Below are 22,918 nucleotides of genomic sequence, written 5' to 3' on the forward strand. Positions count from 1 at the left end.
TAAATATTATTTTGGCTTAGTGATTTAGTAGGCGTTTGGACATAAGAATTGTAAAATTCGAAAAAATGGTGAAAAACTTTTTCAAGTGAAAATGGTATTTGAAATTTAGAGTTGTGTTTGGACATAAATTTCAGTTTGGGTTGTTTTTGAAATTTTGTGAGTGATTTGAGTGAAAATTTTGAAAAACAGCTTTTGCAGTTTTTCAAATTTTCGAAAATTTCCAAAATGCATCTTCAAGTGAAAATTGGAAATTTTATGAACAAACGCTGATTTTAAAAAAAAAAAGTGAAATTTTTTTGAAAAAATCTTCCATCAAATTTTATGTCCAAACGTGCTCTTAGTGAAGCATTGGCAAAAATCCTACTGAGTAGTAGGTCGTGTTTTTTTCACCTTTTGAGCCGGATGGTTTTCACGTAAAAATACTTGTGTTCTTTACTTTCCGTATTTACTATTTTCGCAACAGTGGTATAAGAAACACATAGAAGAACCAAGTTCTTCTATAATCTGTGCACGCAAAAATTGGACACCCCCTTATGTGGTATTGAAGTATAAAACATCAGGGTTCAATTGAATGAATATGTCAAGTCACGAAAAATATAAGTAGCAGCAAGGATGATGTATCGCCTATTTATCGTTCTCGCTTGAAAGCCAAAATGAATTGAACATGCCTGCTACCTACTATACCCGCCGCCGGGTAGAAGTAATCTATTATAAAGCACATGGAAACAATAAAAGCTACTCGCACTAATTTATTTTGGTACTAAACTGTAAATATATTACCATAGACAAACAAACACAATATACCTAAAGAGCAATTAAAACATGCATGTAACCACCTTCTAGGAAGGGTGTTAACATTCTTCAAGATTCCAGCAGAATATATACTAGTTACAAAATTTCTAAATCAAAAACCTACTCCTACGAGCTTTCTTTGAATATTTCAAGTGATGTATCCTTTCTTTGAATATCAACACTATTTTGTTATTTTCTCTCTTTAAAGAATATCAAATATTTCAGGACACTAAAGTGTGCTTTTATTTGTAAACCATACTAGTCTAATAATGGACATACTGGAAGAGAAAAAGAGGGAGTGTAGTGAAATAAATTTTTGCATGAAGGAAATAATATACTGGAACAGACCAAATCCAAGACTTTAGGCCGGACGATGGTTGATAATCTTCTACTAAATCCATTGACTAAAACTATTAGAAATTTAAACCCGCAATTACGGAATTGTCAACGCAGAAGAGCTTGCCGACTTAACAACTCTTTACTACTCCCTCCGTTTCAATTTAGATGAGCTAGTTTGATTCGGCACGGAGTTTAAAGAAAAAAAAGACTTTTGAAACGTGTGATCTTAAAAGCCTAAGGGGCAAAAGCTTTGTGAAGCCATAACATTTGTGTGGTTATAAAAGCTTCTCATTAAGGGCAAAATGGGTAAAATGAAGAGTTTGAAGTTGAATTATTTCCAAATTTAGAAATGTGTCATTTGTTTTGGAACAGACTAAAAAGGAAAGTACCTCATCTAATTTGAAACGGATGAAGTACTAATTTAAACCAGCACTTACGGAATAAAACCAGAACCAATGTAACTAGAGCTGTAATGAAAATGACAATTTTTTGGTGAATTGGTAGCGTATAGAATTGAGATGAGATCGAACTTAAAATGACACGCTATTTTGATGATTTGGGCTTTCGTACTCTTTTGCATTAAACCTCAATCTTAACAGTATTGGGCTTTCAACTGCAACTCCAGCCGAGCCTGTAAAAAGGAAGGGTTTGACCAAGAGTTGCAGTAAACGAATTATTGGGCTTGAGCTTTGGGCTAATGCTTTTGCTTAGATAGCGATTAGTCTGGACGAAATGGACCGTTAACTGATTAGTCTATTAAGGAAAGGCGGAGGGGGCATTTTCACATATACCAACTTTTGGGATCGCCATTGAAGTTATACCCATATTTAAAAAAAAATTATAAAATTTAACCACCGGGATCAAAGTTCTTCTATCTCTTCAATTGAATTTCATAAATCAAATTTGAAGTTCTTCTATCTTTCAAATGCAGATTCAGAAAATTCAAATCTTATGTAGTTCTATCTCTTCAATGCAACTTCAGAAATCGAATCTTAGGTTCTGAGAATAAACTTATTTTGCAACATTCAAATATCATACCAAATTGTTAGAATCATCAAATATCAACAAACTACAAATCCATTTGTTAGAACCTTCAAATATCATAAATAACAAACTCAATCATCAAATTGTTAGAATAACAACAAATCTAACAAATCCATTTTGCAACTAAGAAGAAGAAAAAGTTGAAGAAGAAGAAGAAACCCTAAGCACAACCTACAATGGTATTTTACAACTAAGAAGAATGGGGAAAAAACGGCTCCCGGATACATGGGACATAAATACAATGAAGAAGAAAGCAATAGCGAAACTCCTGGATAGATGTGACACGAATACAGAGAAGATGAAAACAACAGTGAAGAAGAAGAGAAAAGCATGGCTATCTGAAGTTACTCAAAAATTAAATGTCAGTTAAATTTTTTTTAAAAAATAAATATAAGTTAAATAAGGGTGATCTACCAAATAAGAACCCGTGAAATTTTTACGAATGGAGAGGAAAAGCAGTGCTCTTGTGCTTTTCAATCCCTCTCGAAATAAGTACGTGGAGAGAATCTTGTGTAAACAAACCAAAGAGTTAGAGTATGTTGTTAGACAATACATCATTGTAAAAAAGTATTTTGGTAAATATCTACATACTTGTCTTTTACAGCACGAGCGTAAAGTGAGGCTACTATCCTATTACAAGAAACTTGCATCATCAATTGAAATTTTAAATTGAGATGTACAGAAAATTGTGATGTAAATAGTATTAATCATTAGATGAAATTGTATTAAGTAACAAATGAAAGAAGAGAGCATAGATCCATAAAAGTTCTTCCGTTATGGAAAGGTGCACACCAATTGAAGATAAGTCAATTCATTTGCCGTTCAAACACTAAAAGTTAATTGAAATCCACATGTCATGCTTATATGAGTTGCTCATAATATCCCTGCCCTCGCAGCGAGTTGAAATTTATGAATTTGTATAGCAAACTCAAGTTAATTTATATGCAATAATAATTAGATTAAAAGACTGATTTTTGAACTAAATATTCTTATATATTTAATAAATTCATTAATACAAATATAGAGTAAGCCAAAAGTTATTGAATCCAAAATCTATTATCACTTGTTCTCCAATCCTACTGGATTTTTACTTTCTAATAGTAAAATTTTGCGTTGTATGTCCGACGGTTATGTCCTTGTCGTTTCTTCTTGTTTTTTCAGTACATTGACGCCTAGTCGGTAATAGTTAAAATTATGATAAGCTTTTATTTTTTTCATTTCTTCATAAACTAAAAATAGTATACTGAGACCGGAGGCGGATGTAGCGTACTAGCTACGGGTTCAACTGAGCCCATACTTTTTGACGCGGGGTAAATATTTATATGTAAAAATTCATTAAAATTGCAAAAATAGTAAATATGAACTTATAACTTTAAAAATATAATGAGTTTAATGTTAAAAATCTTAAAATTAAACCCATAAAATTTAAATCTTGGATCCGCCTCTAACTTAGACACGTAGAGTTATCATGCACGTTTGGTTCTAAGAGTAGTGAACGGTTGGTTCCCACTTTTTAACGCTACGTTCACGATTTTAAAAAGTCGTACTCTTGGTCACCAACCCTCGTACATCCCCATAATAAAAGAGCACATTGCATAGATAACTTGGAAGAGTGAAATTTTTTGTACATAAAATTTTCATTGAAATGAATAAAGTAGAAGGTACTCAAAATCCGCAGTTTAAGTTTTATGTATTAGCCGTCTAAAAATTATTTATACAATCATATTACTTAAAAAGTATAATTATGGAGTATTTAATAGGATTGATTGATAACCAAAAGTAAATAAGAAAAATATATATTACACTAAAGGACAGTTCGGTGCATTAAACTCCCGCTATGTTGAAAGTTCGAGAAAGGGTCGGACCACAAGGGTCTGTATGCAACATTATCCTGTATTTCTGCAAGAGACTGTTTCCACGGCTCGAACACGTGACATCCTGGTCACATAGCAACAATTTTAACAGGTACGCTAAGACTCCCTTTCAAAACAAAAATATATTACACTAAAGGGCAGTCAGTTGCATTAAGCTCCCGCTATGTGGGGGGTTCGGGGAAGGGTCGGACCACAAGGGTCTATTGTATGCAGCCTTATCCTGCATTTCCGCAAGAGACTGTTTTCACGGCTCGAACCCCAACTTTACCAATTACGCCAAGTTTTCGTTTTAAAAAAAAAAATTACACTAATGATGTACAAAAATCATTATTCCATCCATATATATAACTTAAATTCTAGATATAAACTATGGAGGAATTAGGGGTGAAGTACGCAAACACGCCGAATGAATCACTCCTTCATTAAAAATCTGAACCGATGAATTTTTTTTTATGCCTATCGCCAAAACTATCAAACTAAGCAGGAGCTTTTAAGCGGAGTTGGTAAATGGTCACACTCCATAGGTCGGCCAAAATTTATTTCTACATTGTATTGCTTTTAATGTCTTTTTCTTTCTTTCTTTTTTCACTTGGCATAGGACTGCAAACTCAATTGATAAGTCACGTTATTCTGTTGTTGATGATTGAAATGGACTCTCAGCCGCTAACGGAATAAATAATACAGTTTCGCGGTCTCTCCGTTATTGATATTTTTGTCCGTGAGATATGTGACCAGACACATTAATCTTTAATTTATTAAATTTTGTGTTTTGGTCCCTCTATATTGGAAAGATGTTATACTTAGCTCGAATCATTTGTAGGAAACCTTGACTATATTATCCTCAAATATTAATTATCATTACAAACTTAACGTAACACATAGATAGTCAAATCATGTAATGTACATAAATTTACTAAGATAAAAATTGTACATACAATTAATTGAAGATCAAATTTGCTTAGTTAAATATCACAAGGATCAAAATTAAATTTTGTTCATATAATGTGCAAATTTCCTCCAAACATATGTACAGTAATTTGTGCTGAGAAGAAAAAGAGAGGCTAAGTTATTCTTTATCGGTAGAATACAAACTCTTAATTTGCAATTTATATTGACCTTGTCCATTGTTTCAATTCGCCCTTGGCATCTTCTGAAGTTGGTAAAAATAAAAAAAAATGGACAAAGCAGTGATATTCCCGAGGCTACTGTAGGAGGTTAGACTTTGAATATCAAGTCAGTAATATTTTCAAAAAATAACCTGGACAGAGAAGAAACAGAAAGTCATGAAAGGGTAAAAAGCTATCGGCTTATTTTGCGGTGGATGGTGAATGTCTTCGTTAGTTGAAATTTACAATTGCCAATATTAGTTACCTTATGTGCCCAGCTAAATATTGATCGCACATTTTTGTTTATGTAAATCAACAGTTAAACATTAATATGAATATATATTATTTAAATGTGTAAGTGATAAAAATATACATATACTTTAAAAAAAAATTATATTTATTAATTTACTATAAATATGAATACAAAGTAAAATTGATGGTTTTTGGATTTTTTTTGTTCCACTTCGAATGTCTCCTCTCTATTTCTTCTGACACTTTTTCATCATTACTTCTCTTAGAGCCGGTCTGGACACAAGAAAATTTTCTTTTTTTTAATTTTTTTTTGAAAATAATGTTTGGCTATCAAAATTTTATAATTTTTTCAATCTCACTTGAACACCAGTTTTTCAATTGAAAATGGGAAGGTTGCTAGTGTTTAGTTGCAAAATATGTTGAAGAAAAAACATCCAAATATGTTGCAAAAATTATAACCAAACACAACTTCATCTTCTATTCAAATTTTAGTGAAATTTCAAATTTAAAAAAAAATAAATAGAATTCATGTCCAAACGCCTACTTAATATTGTTATTCGCGGCTATAGAAAGGCTTGTTCTGATTGGGTATACTTGTCGGTCTTTCATAAGCGGGACAATGGCAATTACTGTTAAAGGTGTTTGGTTTGCTTGTAATACTAATTAATATGATAATTGACTTTGATAAAATTTGTCCGTAAAAGGAGTTTCATGTTCTCTATCATGCACGTGATGTTCATAAAGAAATTCAGGGAATAATAGCCTGGAATGTTTCTTGCACTTTAGTTTTGTGTTTGCTTTAATTAGAGAGATTGCTTTAAACTTCACCTCAATTTTCTTTGGTTGACGTCTGTTTCTCCAATAACACATTACTCTAGCCCATATACCAAACAACAACAACAACAACAACCCAGTATAATCTCACTAATGGAGTTTGGGAAGGGTAGTGTGTACGCAGACCTTACCCCTACCCCAAAGGAGTAGAGAGATTGTTTCCGAAAAACTCTCGGGTCAAGAAAACAAAAAGACAAAACGACAAGAGAAGACAACATTAGTATCACCACAACAATCATAGAAAAAATAGGAACACCATGAAATGCAGAAGAAAGATGCAAAGCAAAAACGATAGTTAGTAAATAGGACATGCACTGAAAAGCGAAGTAGTAAAATACAACATTGTCACTAGCTACCCTAGTGACAATGTACCCTAGTGACAATGTAAAACAAAACCCTACGTGGCCAGTCCCACAATGGTACGAAGTAAGTCAAGACTCAACTACATCCTAACTTACAACTCTAATACTCGACCTCCACATCTTCCTATCAAGTGTCATGTTCTCAGAAATCTGGAGCCTCGCCATATCCTCTCTGATCACCTCTCCCCAATACTTCTTAGGTCGCCCTCTACCTCTTTTCGTGCCCTCCACAACCAGCCGCTCACACCTCCGTACCGGAGCATCTGGGCTACTCCTTTGAACATGTCCGAACCATCTAAGCCTCGCTTCCCGCATCTTGTCATCAATGGGAGCCACGTGCACCTTCTCCCAAATAACATCATTCCTAATCTTATCTATCCTAGTGTGCCCGCATATCCACCTCAACATCCTTATTTCTGCTACTTTCATCTTCTGAATATGTGAGTTCTTAACGGGCCAACACTCAGCCCCATATAACATGGCTGGTCTAACCACCGCTTTATAGAACTTACCTTTGAGTATTGGTGGCACTCTCTTGTCACACAAGACTCCAGATGCTAACCTCCACTTCATCCATTCTACCCCAATACGGTGTGTGACATCCTTGTCAATCTCCCCTCCCCCATGGATAACCGAACCAAGGTGCTTGAAGCTGCCTCTACTCGGGATAACCTGTGATTCAAGCCTCACATCCACGCCTACTTCCCCTTGCTCAGCGCTGAATTTACACTCCAGGTATTCCGTCTTCGTCCTGCTCAACTTGAAACCCTTAGACTCAAGAGCCTGTCTCCAAACCTCTAGCCTCTCGTTAACACCGGCTCGCGACTTATCAATCAGAACTATGTCATCGGCAAATAGCATGCACCATGGCACCTCCCCTTGAATATGGTGTGTTAACGCGTCGATCACGAGGGCGAATAAGAACGGACTAAGCGCAAAACCTTGGCGTAACCCCATTATAACCGGAAACTGCTCAGAGTCGCCTCCTACTGTCCTAACCCGAGTCTTAGCCCCATCATACATGTCCTTAATCGCCATAATGTAGGAAACCGATATACCTTTTGCCTCCAAGCATCTCCAGAGAACTTCTCTAGGAATCTTGTCATACACTTTCTCTAGGTCAATAAAGACCATGTGCAGATCCTTCTTCCTCTCTCTGTACAGTTCTACCAACCTTCTAATAAGGTGTATAGCTTCTGTAGTCGAACGACCCGGCATGAACCCGAACTGGTTGTCGGATACAGACACTGCCATCCTTACCCTCACTTTAACCTCCCTTTCCCACACTTTCATAGTATGACTCAGTAATTTGATACCCCTGTAATTGTTATAACTCTGGATTTCACCTTTGTTCTTATATAATGGAACCACCGTACTCCACCTCCACTCATCCAGCATCCTCTTCGCCTTAAAAATAAAATTAAACAACCTAGTCAACTACTCCAAACCCGCTCTCCCCATACACTTCCAAAATTCCACCGGAATCTCGTCTGGCCCGGTCGCTCTGTCCCTACTCATCTTACGCATAGCTCCCACGACCTCATCAACCTCGATACGCCTGCAGTACCCAAAGTCACGGTGACTCTCGAAATGCTCCAATTCGCCTAGCACAATATCCTGGTCCCCTTCTTCATTCAAAAGTTTATGAAAGTAAGTCTGACATCTCCTCTTAATCTGGGCATCTTCCATTAATACTCTACCATCTTCGTCCTTGATGCATCTCACTTGGTCCAAAATCCGAGCCTTCCTCTCTTTCAACTTGGCCAGCCGGAATAACTTCTTCTCCCTGCCTTTTTTTCCCAGTTCCTCGTACGTACAACCATATGCAGCAGTCTTAGCCTCTGTGACCACCAGCTTAGCCTCATTCCTAGGTGTCTTATACCTCTCCATGCATGCTCGCCTCTCCTCCTCATCTATGCTCCCCAATAACTTCAGGTACGCCACCTTCTTAGCTTCCATTTTACCTCGAACCACTTCATTCCACCACCAGTCTTCTTTGTGCCCACCAGAGACGCCCGTCGAGACTCCTAACACCTCTCTCGCAGCCTCCCTAATACAGTCTGTTGTCGCTGACCACATAGTGTTCGCGTCACCGCTGCTCCTCCAAGCTCCTATAGCCGACAACCACCCTTCCAACTCTTGGGCTTTATCCTTAGTTAAGGCTCCCCACCTGATTCTCGGACTTCCTCGAGTAAACCTTTTCCTCCTCTTTAACATAATACCAACGTCCATCACCAAGAGCCTATGTTGCGTCGCGAGTATCTCACCCGAAATTACCTTGCAATCCTTGCACACTCCTCTGTCACCTCTCCTAGCCTATTTACCAAACAGTTATAAAATTATGTTTTAGGTCATCTGAGAGGGTTTTCACTTGAGTTTTTCGCAATAAAGCAAAGCTACAAGCTATAAGCAGTAATATACGTGGTTAGAATCCAACATTTTACCGTCGTGTCAAAAGCTACCGCTAATAGCAAGGGCACAATTTATTTCTTAATCCAACTCATCTAACAAACGTTAGGGTGTTCATAAAAATCCAAAAAATCGAATCAAACCGATAAAAAAAATTCGATACTTTTTTGGTTTGGTTTGGTTTTGGTTTGGGATTTTAAAAATCGTTTAAATTTAATTTGGTTTTGGTTTTAATAAATAAAAAAAATCAAAAAATAGCGAACTAAACCTACTATAGAAGTAACTATTTAAAATTTATTATTACACTTATATATATGTATATTTTTATACAAAGTTTCTAAAATTTTATGGTACATTTTAATCGTTTGCACTTTTATTCTTGTTCTTTGCTATTATAATAATCTAGTTCTTTGCCTTTACATTCTAACTTGATTGATAGCTTTCTTTTGCTAAGTACAAGAATCTATTTTATATCAATATATTTTGGTAAATGATAGATTTCTCAATAATAGTATTACGTTGAAAATATAATCGCCAGGTTATGTGTTTGGTAGTGTATATCTCATATTTAAGAAAAAATCGATAAATAATCAAAACACGACGTAAATCGAATTGATAAAAAATCGACTTAATTGATTAGTTCAAATATTTAAATAAATCAACTTACGTTTCTTTTTAAGAAAAAATGATCCAAATCGAACCATTAATACTCCGAGCAAACGTCAAGGCCGCTCCAGCCCCGTCGTTAGCCCTGCCATAGGCAGAATGTTGGCGTTACCCAACATACCCATTGACGTTTTAAATTTTGACCACTCCTAATTTTAAAAAGTTACTAAGAAGTCAATAACTTTATTACTAGTGGTTCAAAATGGACTAATTTTTTTTTTCTTTTTCAAAATCTAAAAAGTGGTGTCGCATTAAATAAAACCAGTAAAATAAACTGAAAAAAGAAGCTACAGTATAGCATAGGAACAGCTTTTAGCCACCCAAACTAACTGAAACGGTCAGTGTACGAAATCCCGAAAGTACCCTCTGGTCCACCTTCTATCTCTGCACACTGCAGAAGTTACAGTAGAATTTCTGAAAAATTATTTGACATGCCACTGTACACGTCGGTTCTTCCCTATTGAACTGCAATGAATGTGATGGCGCGTTTATCACCTCACCCCTATACATTAATGACATTTACTACTTTGCCACTCACCTCAACTCTTCTTTGTCTTCCGCCTCTTCTTCTCTTATCCCAAGAAAACCAAAAACACTCTCTCTGTTGTTTTTTTCTGGGCTTGCTTCAATGGGTTATGCGGAATTCTCGGCCTCATTTCAAATCTCGTGAACTTCAAAGCCCATTTTTTGCTTTGCTTCTTCTTCAATCCACAGGTTTCCTGTGTTTTCATGTGTCTGTTTTCTACCTCATTTCTTTCAAACTTTGTCGTTTTTTTCGTTTTTTATTATTTTAATATGATAAAGTATTTGTTTAGGATTTTCACGCATTTATTTATATATTTAATTTGAACTGAAAGATTCGTCCTACATAAAGTATTGTTTTGGGCTGAGTGAAAGGGTTACACTTTTCAAAGTTTTGTTTTCTTTGTATACAAAGGTATGTTTTTTTTTCATTCCTTTTATTTTCCGTTGATTCAGTGCTTGCTTTTATTTACAGGTGAAAATGGGGTTTTGATATTTTTGTAAGTAGTTCTTTTGTCTCAGTCAAAAGATACTACTACATTGTACTTCATTTTGCATTTTGGCTTTGTCTATGTTTGATTTCTTTTATACATTCTGGTTTAAACACGCGTTAGTTACAGTAATAGATGATAAATAATTTTTTTCCCGTTTTCTTTCTTTCTAGATTTTCAATTTTGCGAACTTCACATTTGCTTGTTTTATCTTCCTGTACTGTACATACATAAAAGTTAGATTCTTTAATTCATTGTGAAGCAGTAGAAAAGACTTACTAATTTTTGTTTCTATTTCTTGTTGAATTTTAGGTAAAAACAACAGCATTGTTTTGTGGGCCATTAGAAAATCTTTAGCTGCGTAAGCGTTTTGATACTTTTTGAGTGATGGATGGGCGACGGCATTCAGTTGATGTTCCTATATCGAGAACGCTGGTTGCACTTAGGAGAGTGAAGTCACTTAGGGATCCAACCACTAATTCAATAAGCAAGTTCTCCGCAATGGTTGATAAGTTGAATTGGGAAACAAATTCAAGTAATGCTATTACTTTGGGGTTTGAAGATAGGCAGGAAGTAAGGTATAATGATGATAGCAGCGCAATGCGGCCAAATGGCTCCATTTTGTTTGCCAACCGGGATGAATATGTAGGTGGTCAGGAAGTAGGGATGAATATGGGGAATTGCAAATCGCAGTTGGTTTCCCCTCAAATGGATCATTGGAACGATAATGTTGAATTGTGTAATGTACGACAACCAACTGACATAGAAAGAGGAAATAAATCTTCAACTAAAAGATTAGGTCACTCTTATGGGGATAAAGGAATGGCAATGACTTCCAACGCTTGGGAGGAGGGCATTGGTTCAAGTAAAGAATCAAATGACGGAGCAGTGCAGGCCAAAGATGTAGTTTATTATGGAACAAAGAAGAAATGCAAACATAGAAAACATACTAGATCTTCTAGAACAGCAGCTGGTGATGTTTTGAGTCGTGTAGGTAGTCCCTACTTTTCTGTAAGTGATGCTCCAAACGGAAGCTCAAACCATGCCATTTCACTGTACGGAAATGAAGATGTTTACGATGTGGAATCTGATCGTGGTGGATGTGGAATTAGCTCCTGCTGGTTAGGCACCCCTAGGTTTAGAGAATCAAACCTGAGCACACATATGGAAGAGCGACCACTTCTGTCTTCAGGAATTGATGAGACACTCTTAGCTGTACAAAGAAGAAGCTGGATGCATGATAACAATGGAGTTGCTTCACATTCAGAAAGTCCTAGAAGTATCAGTCAAAAGTTCAGGCCAAAATCATTCAGTGAAATGGTGGGACAGAATGTAGTAACAAGGTCTCTGTTGAACGCTATCTCAAGTGAGCGGATAAATCCATTCTACCTGTTTCATGGTCCTCGTGGTACAGGTAAAACATGCGCATCAAGAATTTTTGCTGCCGCATTGAACTGTCTTTCTCCTGATGCTGAGAGACCATGTGGCCTCTGCAGAGATTGTGTTCTGTACTTCTCAGGAAGAAGCAAGGATGTTAAAGAAGTGGATTCCTTGAAAATCAATAGAATGGAGAGAATTAGATTACTTCTCAAGAATGCTGTGGCGCCTCCAGTTTCTTCCAAATTTAAGGTTTTTATTATAGATGAGTGCCACTTATTGCGAGAGGAAACATGGACAAGTATTTTAAATCACCTGGAAGAACTATCTCGGCATGTGATCTTCATAATGATCACCCCTGACCTTGAGAAGCTGCCTCGTACTGCAGTATCACGGTCCCAGAAGTACCATTTTTCCAAGATAAAAGAAGTCGATATTTCGAACAGGTTACGCGAAATTTGTGAGGATGAAAGAATCACTTTTGATCAGGATGCTTTAGATTTCATTGCTTGTAAATCAAATGGTTCACTTCGAGATGGGGAGATAATGCTCGAGCAGCTAAGTTTGCTTGGGAAAAGAATAACAACACCATTGGTGTATGAGCTAGTAAGTGTTCATTTGTGACTTTCTTGTGTTTCTTTTTATATTTCCTTGTTTCATAAATGCCAGGAGAAGTAATGTCATCCTTGCATCTTCTCTGCAGATTGGAGCTGTCTCTGATGATGAGTTGCTGGAGTTGCTGCATCTGGCATTGTCATCCGACACTTCAAATACAGTTAAAAGAGCCAGAGAGCTAATGAGATCAAGGATAGATCCCATGCAACTAATATCGCAGCTAGCAAATCTAATAATGGACATTCTTTCTGGAAAATGTCAAATAAGTGCTTGTGAAGGTAAAGACAGGGTATTCTGTGGACTCCTTTGTATGTATTAGGTTCTATTAGGTTGTTCTTTTATATGTTGCAAATCATATTTTGCCAATTTCGCTGTCATACTAGTTCTGCATGTTGTAGATCAAGAATTTCTTTGGATGATGACTAATTACCCCAGTGGTATCAGCTGGGAGTGGTGGCCACTGATGTGGTGTGGATGGTTTAGTCACTATCCTCATTTCGTTTGTCCGCGTGGCTTTGGGAAATTGTCCTTTACACTGAATCATGTATTTTCATGTGTACTAGCTCAAAATCATCTTTAAGGTTGCTGCGGCTTCATTAGTTTCGTTTAAGTCATTTTAGAGAACCTATTTCAGGTTTCTAGTTTTGTGACCAATACTGACATTTATGTTGCAAGTACCATGCTCATTTATCGTTAGGTTAATTTTTCCATCCAGAATCACTTAGCAAATGTAGACATATTGACTGTTGGTAAAAAAGGTTTTTGAGGAGAGCTCAAGCGTAAATCTACCCCATTATGCGAATTCTAATAGCGACCTCATGGTGCACTTTTGACTAACATCTTTTCGGTGGACCACTTGCTACCTTAAAACTACTATAGGGAATTTTGGCAGATAAACGTTATTAAATACTACCTCCGTTCCAGTTTGGGTGAACCTATTTCCTTTTTGGTCTGTTCCAAAAAGAATGACCCATTTCTAAATTAGGAAATAATTGTGCTTAAACTTACAATTCTAACCTTAATGAGAAGCTTTTATAATCACACAAATACTCTGGGGCCCTTTTTGAATTGTTTAGGATCACAAATTCCAAAAGTCTTCATTTTTTCTTAAACTCCGTGCCCAGTCAAACAAGTTCACATAAATTGGAACGGAGGGAGTATGTAAGAACCGCATATATATCTGCTTTAGTTCTATCTGTTTTCCTTATTCTTCAGAGTTGTAATCTTTGTTTTGCTGCTTGAGTTCATCTTTCTTTTGCTCTGTTTTCAGATGATTTATTGCTCTTATACTCATTTTTACTTTATGTGATGCGTATAAGTAAGACTGGTTTATCTAAAAAGATTGTCTTTTTACTACTGTATTTATAGCTGAAGCTGAGAAACAGCAACTTAGTCATGCACTCAAAGTACTCTCTGAGACGGAAAAACAATTGAGGATGTCAAAAAATCAAACAACATGGCTGACTGCTGCACTTCTGCAGTTAAGCTCAGTGGGAGCTTTAGTCGACGCCAAAGATGGAAATTCGTGCATGAGAACGGTATACCAACAAGGTTGGTATGATTAGCACATTCTACACAGTTCGTTATCTTAGACAAAGCTAATTTTTATGTTCAAGAAGTTCATTGCAGTGGAATTTTGTTTCTAATGTGTCAGATCCTGATGGTAATCCGTGTAGTACATCATCAACAAGTGAGAGTTTGAAGCACCTTTCAACTTGCGCATGTGAAAGCATTGAATCTTGCAAAAGGGGAATGCAGGATGATAAAGAAACTCTGTCATCTGTATGGAATAAAGCTATTGAAATATGCGAATCCAATTCACTTGCAAACTTTTTGAGAAGACAAGGGAAGTTGTCATCAATTCGTCTTAAACAAGGTATCAGTTTCCATGCTTTACATGTTTATTGCATCATATCTTCAGCTTTGCACCTCTCTGTGAATGCCTAGGTCTATCTCTGCTTGATTGAATTGTCACCTTTCCTTCCATACTTGAAATACTGAGTTGTGCAAAGCGCCTTTGATCTGACGAAGTTGAAATAGGGGGACAACCTTTGAATTGGAGATCTACACTGATTATTTAATAATAATAAAAAATAGTGTTGGACTTCTATATCTTTACAAGATAAAGCGAGTTTTTATAATAATATATTTCGGCATGTGTCTATCACTAAAAATAGTGTTGGATTTCATCTCATTACTCCCACTTGGATATGCTCCCAAGGTACACAATGTGCTTTCCATGGGTATACTTTTATATTTCATCTGTCCTTTTTAACTACATATTCAAGTTCTTGGCACCTTCAAGCCTCCTTCACCTAAATCTTGATTTTTAGGTTAGATCTATTTGAGCATAAAATTAAGAGTACAGTCACATTTCAGAGAGTGCATTTACAAAATTTTCAAAGCATGTCTCCACCCAAGCTCCATACAATTCCCCCTTTCTCCCCAACATATTGAGCTTATGTTCCAGACCCTGCATGCAAATAAAATATCTAAATGGATTTTTGAGAAAATCTTACCAAAGGAACTGTAGTTTCCATTGTGAGGACTGAGGATTAATTAACTTTTGTAATTCAAAATCTGCATGCTGGAGTCCAACGGTAGAGGACAATGAAAAGATGTATTGGCACCAAAGCAGCTATATTTTGAGTATCGAGTTCCTTGTAGTTCAACTTTTTGTTCCTCTTTGATTGTTTCTCCAACTTCTTAATTTCAAATTACTTAATCCAAGCAAACCAGATGCTTTCTTAGTCTGTTGAATGTCGCCTTACACTGTTAAACTGTTCTCTTTCTGTCATGAATATCTTGTAATCCATGTTCCAGGTTTGGCAGTTGCTGAACTGGAGTTCTATTGCCCCAAAGACATATCAAAGGCTGAGAAATCATGGAAACCCATTGCAAATGCGCTTCAGCGAACACTATGCTGCAATGTGGAAATCAGAATCAATCTTGTTCCTGGCTGTTTCCTCAAAAAGTATTCCAGAATTAAAAGGTTGACTTTTAGACTTTTTAACTGTTCACGTGGCAAGCCTTATAAGTCGCTTTCCAAGATGGAATGTAGAAGTGATCCATCAGAGAACTCCGATTCTGCTTCTAAAAGAGTCATAATGGTGGATAAAGTTGTTGAAACATGTTCCTCTGAGTGTTTATCTCAAAACACTCAAATATGTTGTCACGGCAGAGAAATTATGACCATAAGAACCAGTGATGGAAATGCACTAAGCATTGGATCAGATACACCTCAGATATTATTGACGGATGGTTCCCTGCTAACAAATCAGTTGGAATCTGATTGTTTGAAAGAGGGAAGTACTTGCAGATGCCGGGATTCGTTTACCATAGAGTCGGAGAAAAAACCAAGCTGTTTTCCTAGAACAGTAGGACTTCTAAGGAGATCAAGTTCATCGAATGCCTCTCATATGACTTTTTCGATTACCCAACCACAAAGCAATTTGGTCTTATCCATTCCCAGCAAAACACCTTGTCAAAACCACATTCCTTACAGCAGTTCAAATAATCACTCTTCTGGGAATACAGACTTGTAAGTATCTTATGTCTTTTGAAAATAATTTTTCTAAAGCTTTCTTCTTAATACAACTTTTTTGCTATGAAATTCCATTTGTAATCTCCCTTATAAAAAGATAATCTATTCAAAAGTATCTTATGTCTTTTGAAAATAATTTTTCTAAAGCTTTCTTCTTAATACAACTTTTTTTGCTATGAAATTCCATTTGCAATCTCCCTTATAAAAAGATAATCTATTTGTGATCTCAAATTTCAGTTTGCTTTTACATGTTGCATGTGAAACCCACAAACTGATGGTACCAAATTCATATTTGGTATTGATAACCTAAATCTAACTATGTAATTAGTAATAGACCAGTATATATTGTTATGACTGGATCTAGAGCTGCATGATGCCTTGTTGACGTCTTAGTATGAGAAACCTAGAAGCAAAATGGGGTTTAAAATGTTTGATTTAATTCATGTTTATGGGGTTGTTCTTCAAGGAAAGAGTAACCTGTAGCAAGCGCCTGATTAATAATCACTTGCAAGTGCCTAAATATTGTGTGAACGGATCTTTCAGTAACATGAACTGCTCTTTTATCAAGGAAGGTCACTATTTAAGCCCCGTATTATTTTCTGTTCTTCAACATTAAATTGAAATGTAGTATGATGCTTCTCTTTCTCAACAGTTCCAAGGAGTCAAGGTCGCGTTGTTGGAGATCAGCTCTGTTACCCTTCAGGAAGGTAACCATGGTACCTTATAATTTACATTTTATAGATGCATGCTTGTATCAAATTGAATCATGCCTTCTGAAAGGAACATAGCCCCACGTGTTTTCTGGCTTAACCATACAACATCAACAATAACCACCACCACCCAGTGGATTCCCACAAGTGGGGTCCAGGGAGGGTAGGATGTACGCAACCTTACCCCCTACCCTGGGAGGGCCGAGAGTCTGTTTCCGATAGACCCTTAGCTAAAGATTCTAGCTAAAGAATCTGGCTTAACCATCTTGATATTTTTTTTGCCATTTACATTGCTGGTTGAGATCATAATTGAGAAGATAATGCTTGGTGACGCAGGCTTGGCAGCTGAAACATCAGCATGAAAATCCACACCAAGAGTGGATTCTACCTTATTCTGCTGCAAATTAGCAATGTGGAATAACATGAACAGTGAAAACAATTGGGAGTGCAACATAGCTTTCAGAGATTTACTTGATTAAGTATTTTTGTTATACTTAGCGCTAACAGAAGTTAACATACATGGTGCTTGACGGTAGCCCTCTCCAGAGGAAGTATTGAATTTAACTTTCTGTACATATAGCCAGTACTTCTCAACACCCCCAACAGAAGGAAATGTAATCTGAATGAAATTGCAGTTATGAAGATATCTTTTGATATTCTCTACTATGTTGCTGAACATAGTTTTGGCAAAATTCAATTTGTTCAATACATAAGTAGTTGTAGCTTGTTCTCTTTGTTCTGTTGGGTGAAATATTATTCTGGACTGTGCCGGTAAATCAAGTGATGGCCCCATGAATTGAAACCTGTTATATTCTCGTTTCTGAATATTTTTGGTTCAATAATTTAGGGATTATTAACTTTTACACTATAGGATTTAGGAATTACGATTGCAACTAGTTCTTGTGAGAAAAATTTATCCGACTCTCTTTTATTTTATATTTTATATTTTTGGGGATTAAATTGGAGCAAGTGATTGAAGGTCTCATCATCTTTTCAGATGTCCTCATTCAATTCCATCTACATGAAATTATGTTTGCGCTAAATTTTGCGAGAATTTATATACCTATTTTATATTTAATATAATGTGAAATAAAAATATATGTGTTAGCATTAAATTATGTTAAACAGACATACTCTTATAGCAATTAGCAGGTAATCTTTTGCATCTATATAACTATCCTCGTATTATTATTCATTGAATAATGATTCACATATTCATTGTTTAGCTAACTCATGCATTACATTTTTCTTTTATATAAAAGAGAAAGAGGAGATCGACCAAGGGCATTATGATCATTTCAAAAAAAATAACTGTATTGTTTGCTTGTACAGTACGCTCAAAAGCTTAGTTGTGGCTTGTGGGTTTCTAATGACCCAAAAAACCAAAAGTAACGTTGCTTCTTTAAATGCACTACTTGATTACTGCTTACTACTTTTTTATTTGTTTGAAAGTAGATTACTTCTAAGTTCTCACTTTCACTGTTTAAAAAATATTTTTTCAATAAGGATTTTTAACTAGAAAAATTATTTGTTAGGTAATTTTAATAATTTAAACGTTTCATTTGATTAAAAACATACTATGGTAACATACATTTATATATAATAATTCTATTATCTCCATAAGAAAAATTATTTCATTTGTTTTATGTACTGAATATTTTTGGTAAAGAATATTAAAAAAAGTTGCAATAATTTATGTAGATTTTATTGAGATGTTCTTATATTAATATCATTTGATATCATTTTATATAAATTCTCATTAAATTGCAATTTCAATTGGAACACTTTATAAAATCAGGAAAAAAATTATTGAAGAATAAAATATAGTTTCAAGTCCCTTTTTTATTAAAAGGATATTGAAATTTGTTCAAATTATATAAAAATAATTCCCTCTATAAAACATGATTTGAGAATATTCTAAACAAAAAATTAAGACAACTAATTTGGGGAATTTTTTTCTTTATTATATATTAGACAGCATGAGAAGTATCATTATGCAGGATTATACTTCTTCCTATATAATCAAATTTAGTTGGGTACTTCCTCTGTGTTTAATAAAGAATTTAATATTATATAAATTTTAAAATACATAAATATAAAATTAACTATTTTTAAAAAATGCTCAACAAATAATTATAGTAAAGAAAGTGGTACTACACCCTGGAGTACCTCAATCATATCAAATGAAACTAGAAAAAAACTGTGATCGAAAAAATTATTTATTTTTAATGAATTATTCAGATGTCTTTAAACTAGAATAAAATACAAGCTTACTTATTATTATTTTTTCAATAATTCAAAATCACGATTATTATTTCAAAGAACAAAAAAAAAATTGCATCAACCATTTGGAAATAAAATGAATATATTTTATTATTCAAATTTTGATTAATATAAAAAGAAAAAACAATGCATTAACACAATTGAAAATACTAAAAGAGTACAACTATATATTATTTAATTTAAACAATAAGAAAGTACATCACGACTTATTTTTCAACTGACTTTTTAGTTATCTTTTTATAATCAATTTTAAGTTTGGCGGTGCGGAACTATTTTTTTAAACAAAAAAGTGTAGAACCTATGTAGAAATACTCTAACTTGTACTTTAAGTATTTTGTTATAATAAAGTGTCAGACTTCGACAAGTATTACAAAGTGATTGGTTGTAACGACCCGACTTGTCGTTTTAAGAATTTACGCCACGTACAACGACTTAAGGTCCCGAACAACTTTATAATACATATTATGATTTGTGTGTATGGTTGAGTTTGATTTACAGAGGATTTGGGATCAAATTGGGAGAACAATTCTTATTTAAGAAGCTTAAAAGAAAAGATTTGACCAGAGAGTCGACTTTTGAGCAAACGACTCTGGAATAGAATTTTTTTATGATTTCAATAGCTCTGTATGGTGATTTTGGATTTAGAAGTGTGTCCGAATATTTATTTAAAAATCCGTAGTTAATTTTGGCTTGAAATGGCGAAAGTTGGAAATGAAAAGTTTGGAAGTTTGACCGGGAGTCGACTTTATTGATATCGGGGTCGAAATCCAGTTATGAAAATTTTGATAGGTCCGTTATATTATTTATGACCTGTGTGTAAAATTTGAGGTCAATCGGACTTGATTTGCTATGTTTCGGCATCGAACCTAGAATGTTTCGACATCAATTTTTCAAGAATACGTGGTATCACATTTAAAAGAATGAGCTCCAAATTCAATTTTCATTAAAGCATTAGATCCGTATTGAAATTTTGGAGTCATAGAAAAAAGAATCGTCGAATTCGGACATCGTATGAGAGAGTTATGCACATTTCCGTGTCGGGAACGATTTTCTGTCGCCGTCAGCGTCCAGGATAGAGTGGGGCACTAGCCCTGGCTCTGGGATGTTTAAAGGTTCTGGAAACAGCGCCACAGGCAGTGCCCCACACCACCTATGGCGCCCGAACAGTAAAAATCCCATAAAATTGGGAGTTTTACTATTTTTACTCATTTTTGAGTTTGGGGAGCTCGGTTTAGATAAGTTTTGGGCGATTTTCACAGAAAAACATTGTGATAAATGTTTCTTATTCTATATTGATTATATTTCATGATTCCATACTCATTTATATCATGAATCCGTGAATTTATGGAAGAAAAATCAGATTTTTATAAAATCTTCCAAAAATGTTAAATGAAGATTTGAAGGTCAATCCGATGTCGGAATTCGATAATTTTTGTATGGTTGAACTCATGGTTGAATGAGTGTTCATATTTTATAACTTTTCTCGAATTTCGAGATGTGGGTCCAACTGTTAATTTTTGAGTTAATTTCGAATTTATATTGTGAAATTTAGCAAATTCATATGGAAGTTATTCCTACGATTCATGTTGAGTATATTGAATTGTTTGTGACTAGATTTGAAATTTTTGGACACGAATTCGCGAGGCAAAGGTTTATTGAAATCTTGAAATTGGTTGCGAAACGAGGTAAGTATCTTGTCTAACCTTGAGTGGGAGAATTACCCCTTAGGCATTGAGTCTTATGCGGAAATTGTATAATTTAAAACTATGTACGCGAGGTGATGAGTACGTACTTGGTTTATATGTGCAAATTATATTGGTTGAAATTCGTAGGCGCCCTTATGTATTAAATTAGAAAATTGTTGGAACTTAGTAAATCCTTGATTTGTCAATGCCTCATACCTTGTTTGTCGAATTTGTATTTTATATGATAATTTGGTGTTATTGTCACTTGATTTTTTATGTGAATTTTGTGTGTTATTGATTTGATATTTCTTGAAAATAATCACATTATGGATTTTTCATCTGCAAATAATTAATTAAATAAGTTTAAATTGAGGCGTTTATATATTTATCAAAAAGTTAGATTAAAGAATGCGTTGTCCTGTGATGAGTTATTTTCCCATCCTTGTGGTTGTTTTTGAGATTTTATATACATTGTGTTGAGTCGTGGACTATCTGATGTGAAATTAATTGACTTTATTGTACCTTTGGAATGGTTGTGGCCTACGGGCAATTTATAAATACGAGTTGATGATGTTGTGCTGTTGTGATAATATTTTGTGTGAATTATTGTGTGAAATGTGTTACTGTTATGCGGTGTATAAGGGTGGCATTCCATTGTTGACATTATGCGGGCATAAGGGTGGCATTTCACTGTTGTTATGTGTGTTGGGATATTGTCTGGGTGGAGTGATAAAGGAAGCTATTAAACGAAGCGATAAGGGAGGCTATTATAGGAGCGATAAGGGTGGCTATAAGAGTAATAAGAGTAGATATTGATATTGTCAAGGAGGAGGGATAAGGGAGGCTATTATAAGAGTGATAAGGATGACTGTCACACCTCCTTTTTTCCGAGGGGATAGGGGATAGGAAATTTTTCCAATTTAAGTGACATTATTCGAAATGAGATTATTTATTTATTCAGAGTTGCCACTTGGAATAATTTATGGTGTCCCAAGTCACCGATTTATTTTAGAATCCCAAATTGAAGAAAATTGACTCGTATTTATGGTTTGCGAACACAGAAGATCAGGTAAGGAATTTTGTTAACCCGAGAGAAGGTGTGAGGCACTCCCGGGTTTCGTGGTTTTAGCATGGTCGCTCAACTATTAATAATTGGCCCAATTATCTCATTTAATACATGTTTTAAACCTATGTGCATTTTTATTCCTTTTACCGTTTTTATTACATTACTGCATTTTAAACTTTTATGGAATTAATATGAGACGAGTTACGTTGTCTTACACTCATTGTTTATACACATTGCAAATCGCGTCATGTAAAACGCACCCGCAATCTACAACATGTTTAATTTTATTTATTATTGTTTGAAGTTGTGATCGAGTCACGTGAAACGCACACTCGAATTGGGGATTACGTATCGTGACCATGCCACGGGAACCGTACACACAGTCACGATGATTTATTATTAATCGCGCCTAAAGTAAGCTACGATGTTCGAATATTATTCAATTACTAATTTTGAGATTATTGTAAGGTCATGAGGCATGGAATTATTTGTGGAAGAATTAAATTTATTATTTATAAAAAAGTGGGCTAGTTTAGAGAAATATGGCCCAACTATGTTATTTATTACTTTGGGCCTGATGAGACTAAATCTTTTGGCCCAAAATATTTTCTTCTCCAACAGTCCAAAAACCAATTTCCTTAGAAACAAATCGTGGCCCAATCAAATTATCCAACCCAATATCCCATATTCTGTACATTTCTTAAACAAAACTAATGACACCACAATCTCATGAACAAAATTAGTAAACAAGCCAAATTACAGTGATTCAATAGACCCTTTATCCGGTTAAATCAACTCAAAACAAAACTTTGCAACTCTAAAATTAACATCATGGTCCAATAAATATGTGAACAAGAAAAAAATTAGATTCAAATGATCCAAATATCAATAGAGTGAACTACTACTTCATGCTACCCAATAATCACACAAATAGACAAGAAAGTAAA

General features: G+C 35.0%; 2 protein-coding genes across 8 annotated transcripts; one reads left to right on the forward strand and one right to left on the reverse strand.

Annotated features, from left to right (window-relative positions):
- Positions 1 to 5,264: 5,264 nt before the first annotated feature.
- Positions 5,265 to 8,835, reverse strand: LOC138908314 (uncharacterized). The gene is made up of 4 exons (XM_070198972.1): positions 8,329 to 8,835; positions 7,469 to 8,010; positions 7,166 to 7,354; positions 5,265 to 5,307 (listed from the first exon to the last, which is right to left on the reverse strand). Exons 1-4 carry the CDS (start codon positions 8,833 to 8,835, stop codon positions 5,265 to 5,267), a joined length of 1,281 nt encoding a protein of 426 aa, XP_070055073.1.
- A 1,288-nt stretch (positions 8,836 to 10,123) lies between these two features.
- LOC104114821 (protein STICHEL-like 2) lies at positions 10,124 to 17,713 on the forward strand. 7 transcript variants are annotated; one of them, XM_070197424.1, is made up of 9 exons: positions 10,124 to 10,392; positions 10,657 to 10,727; positions 11,002 to 12,674; positions 12,772 to 12,961; positions 14,052 to 14,234; positions 14,338 to 14,559; positions 15,507 to 16,224; positions 16,880 to 16,934; positions 17,274 to 17,713. In XM_070197424.1, exons 3-9 carry the CDS (start codon positions 11,079 to 11,081, stop codon positions 17,343 to 17,345), a joined length of 3,036 nt encoding a protein of 1,011 aa, XP_070053525.1. In that variant the 5' UTR covers positions 10,124 to 10,392; positions 10,657 to 10,727; positions 11,002 to 11,078; the 3' UTR covers positions 17,346 to 17,713. The 7 variants fall into 7 exon arrangements, with proteins under 7 accessions (XP_070053525.1, XP_070053526.1, XP_070053524.1 ...); XM_070197425.1 differs by having other exon boundaries at positions 10,657 to 10,700; positions 11,004 to 12,674; XM_070197423.1 differs by having other exon boundaries at positions 10,676 to 10,727.
- The last annotated feature ends 5,205 nt before the right edge of the window (positions 17,714 to 22,918 follow it).

Source organism: Nicotiana tomentosiformis, chromosome 3 (assembly GCF_000390325.3).
Source record: "Nicotiana tomentosiformis chromosome 3, ASM39032v3, whole genome shotgun sequence".
Taxonomy (NCBI): domain Eukaryota; kingdom Viridiplantae; phylum Streptophyta; class Magnoliopsida; order Solanales; family Solanaceae; genus Nicotiana; species Nicotiana tomentosiformis.

Excerpts from the sequence above, each read along its gene's own strand:
- LOC138908314 (XM_070198972.1), bottom strand. The coding sequence starts at position 8,835 with ATGGACGTTGGTATTATGTTAAAGAGGAGGAAAAGGTTTACTCGAGGA. Across the intron at positions 8,011-8,328 it reads AGGCTCGGATTTTGGACCAA|GCGAAGAGGATGCTGGATGA; the intron begins GTGAGATGCATC and ends TTTATTTTTAAG. Across the intron at positions 5,308-7,165 it reads GTAGAATGGATGAAGTGGAG|GTTATTTTTTGAAAATATTA; the intron begins GTTAGCATCTGG and ends TTCTCTGTCCAG.
- LOC104114821 (XM_033660933.2), top strand. The coding sequence starts at position 11,079 with ATGGATGGGCGACGGCATTCAGTTGATGTTCCTATATCGAGAACGCTG. Across the intron at positions 12,962-14,051 it reads TCAAATAAGTGCTTGTGAAG|CTGAAGCTGAGAAACAGCAA; the intron begins GTAAAGACAGGG and ends CTGTATTTATAG. Across the intron at positions 16,225-16,879 it reads TCTTCTGGGAATACAGACTT|TTCCAAGGAGTCAAGGTCGC; the intron begins GTAAGTATCTTA and ends CTTTCTCAACAG.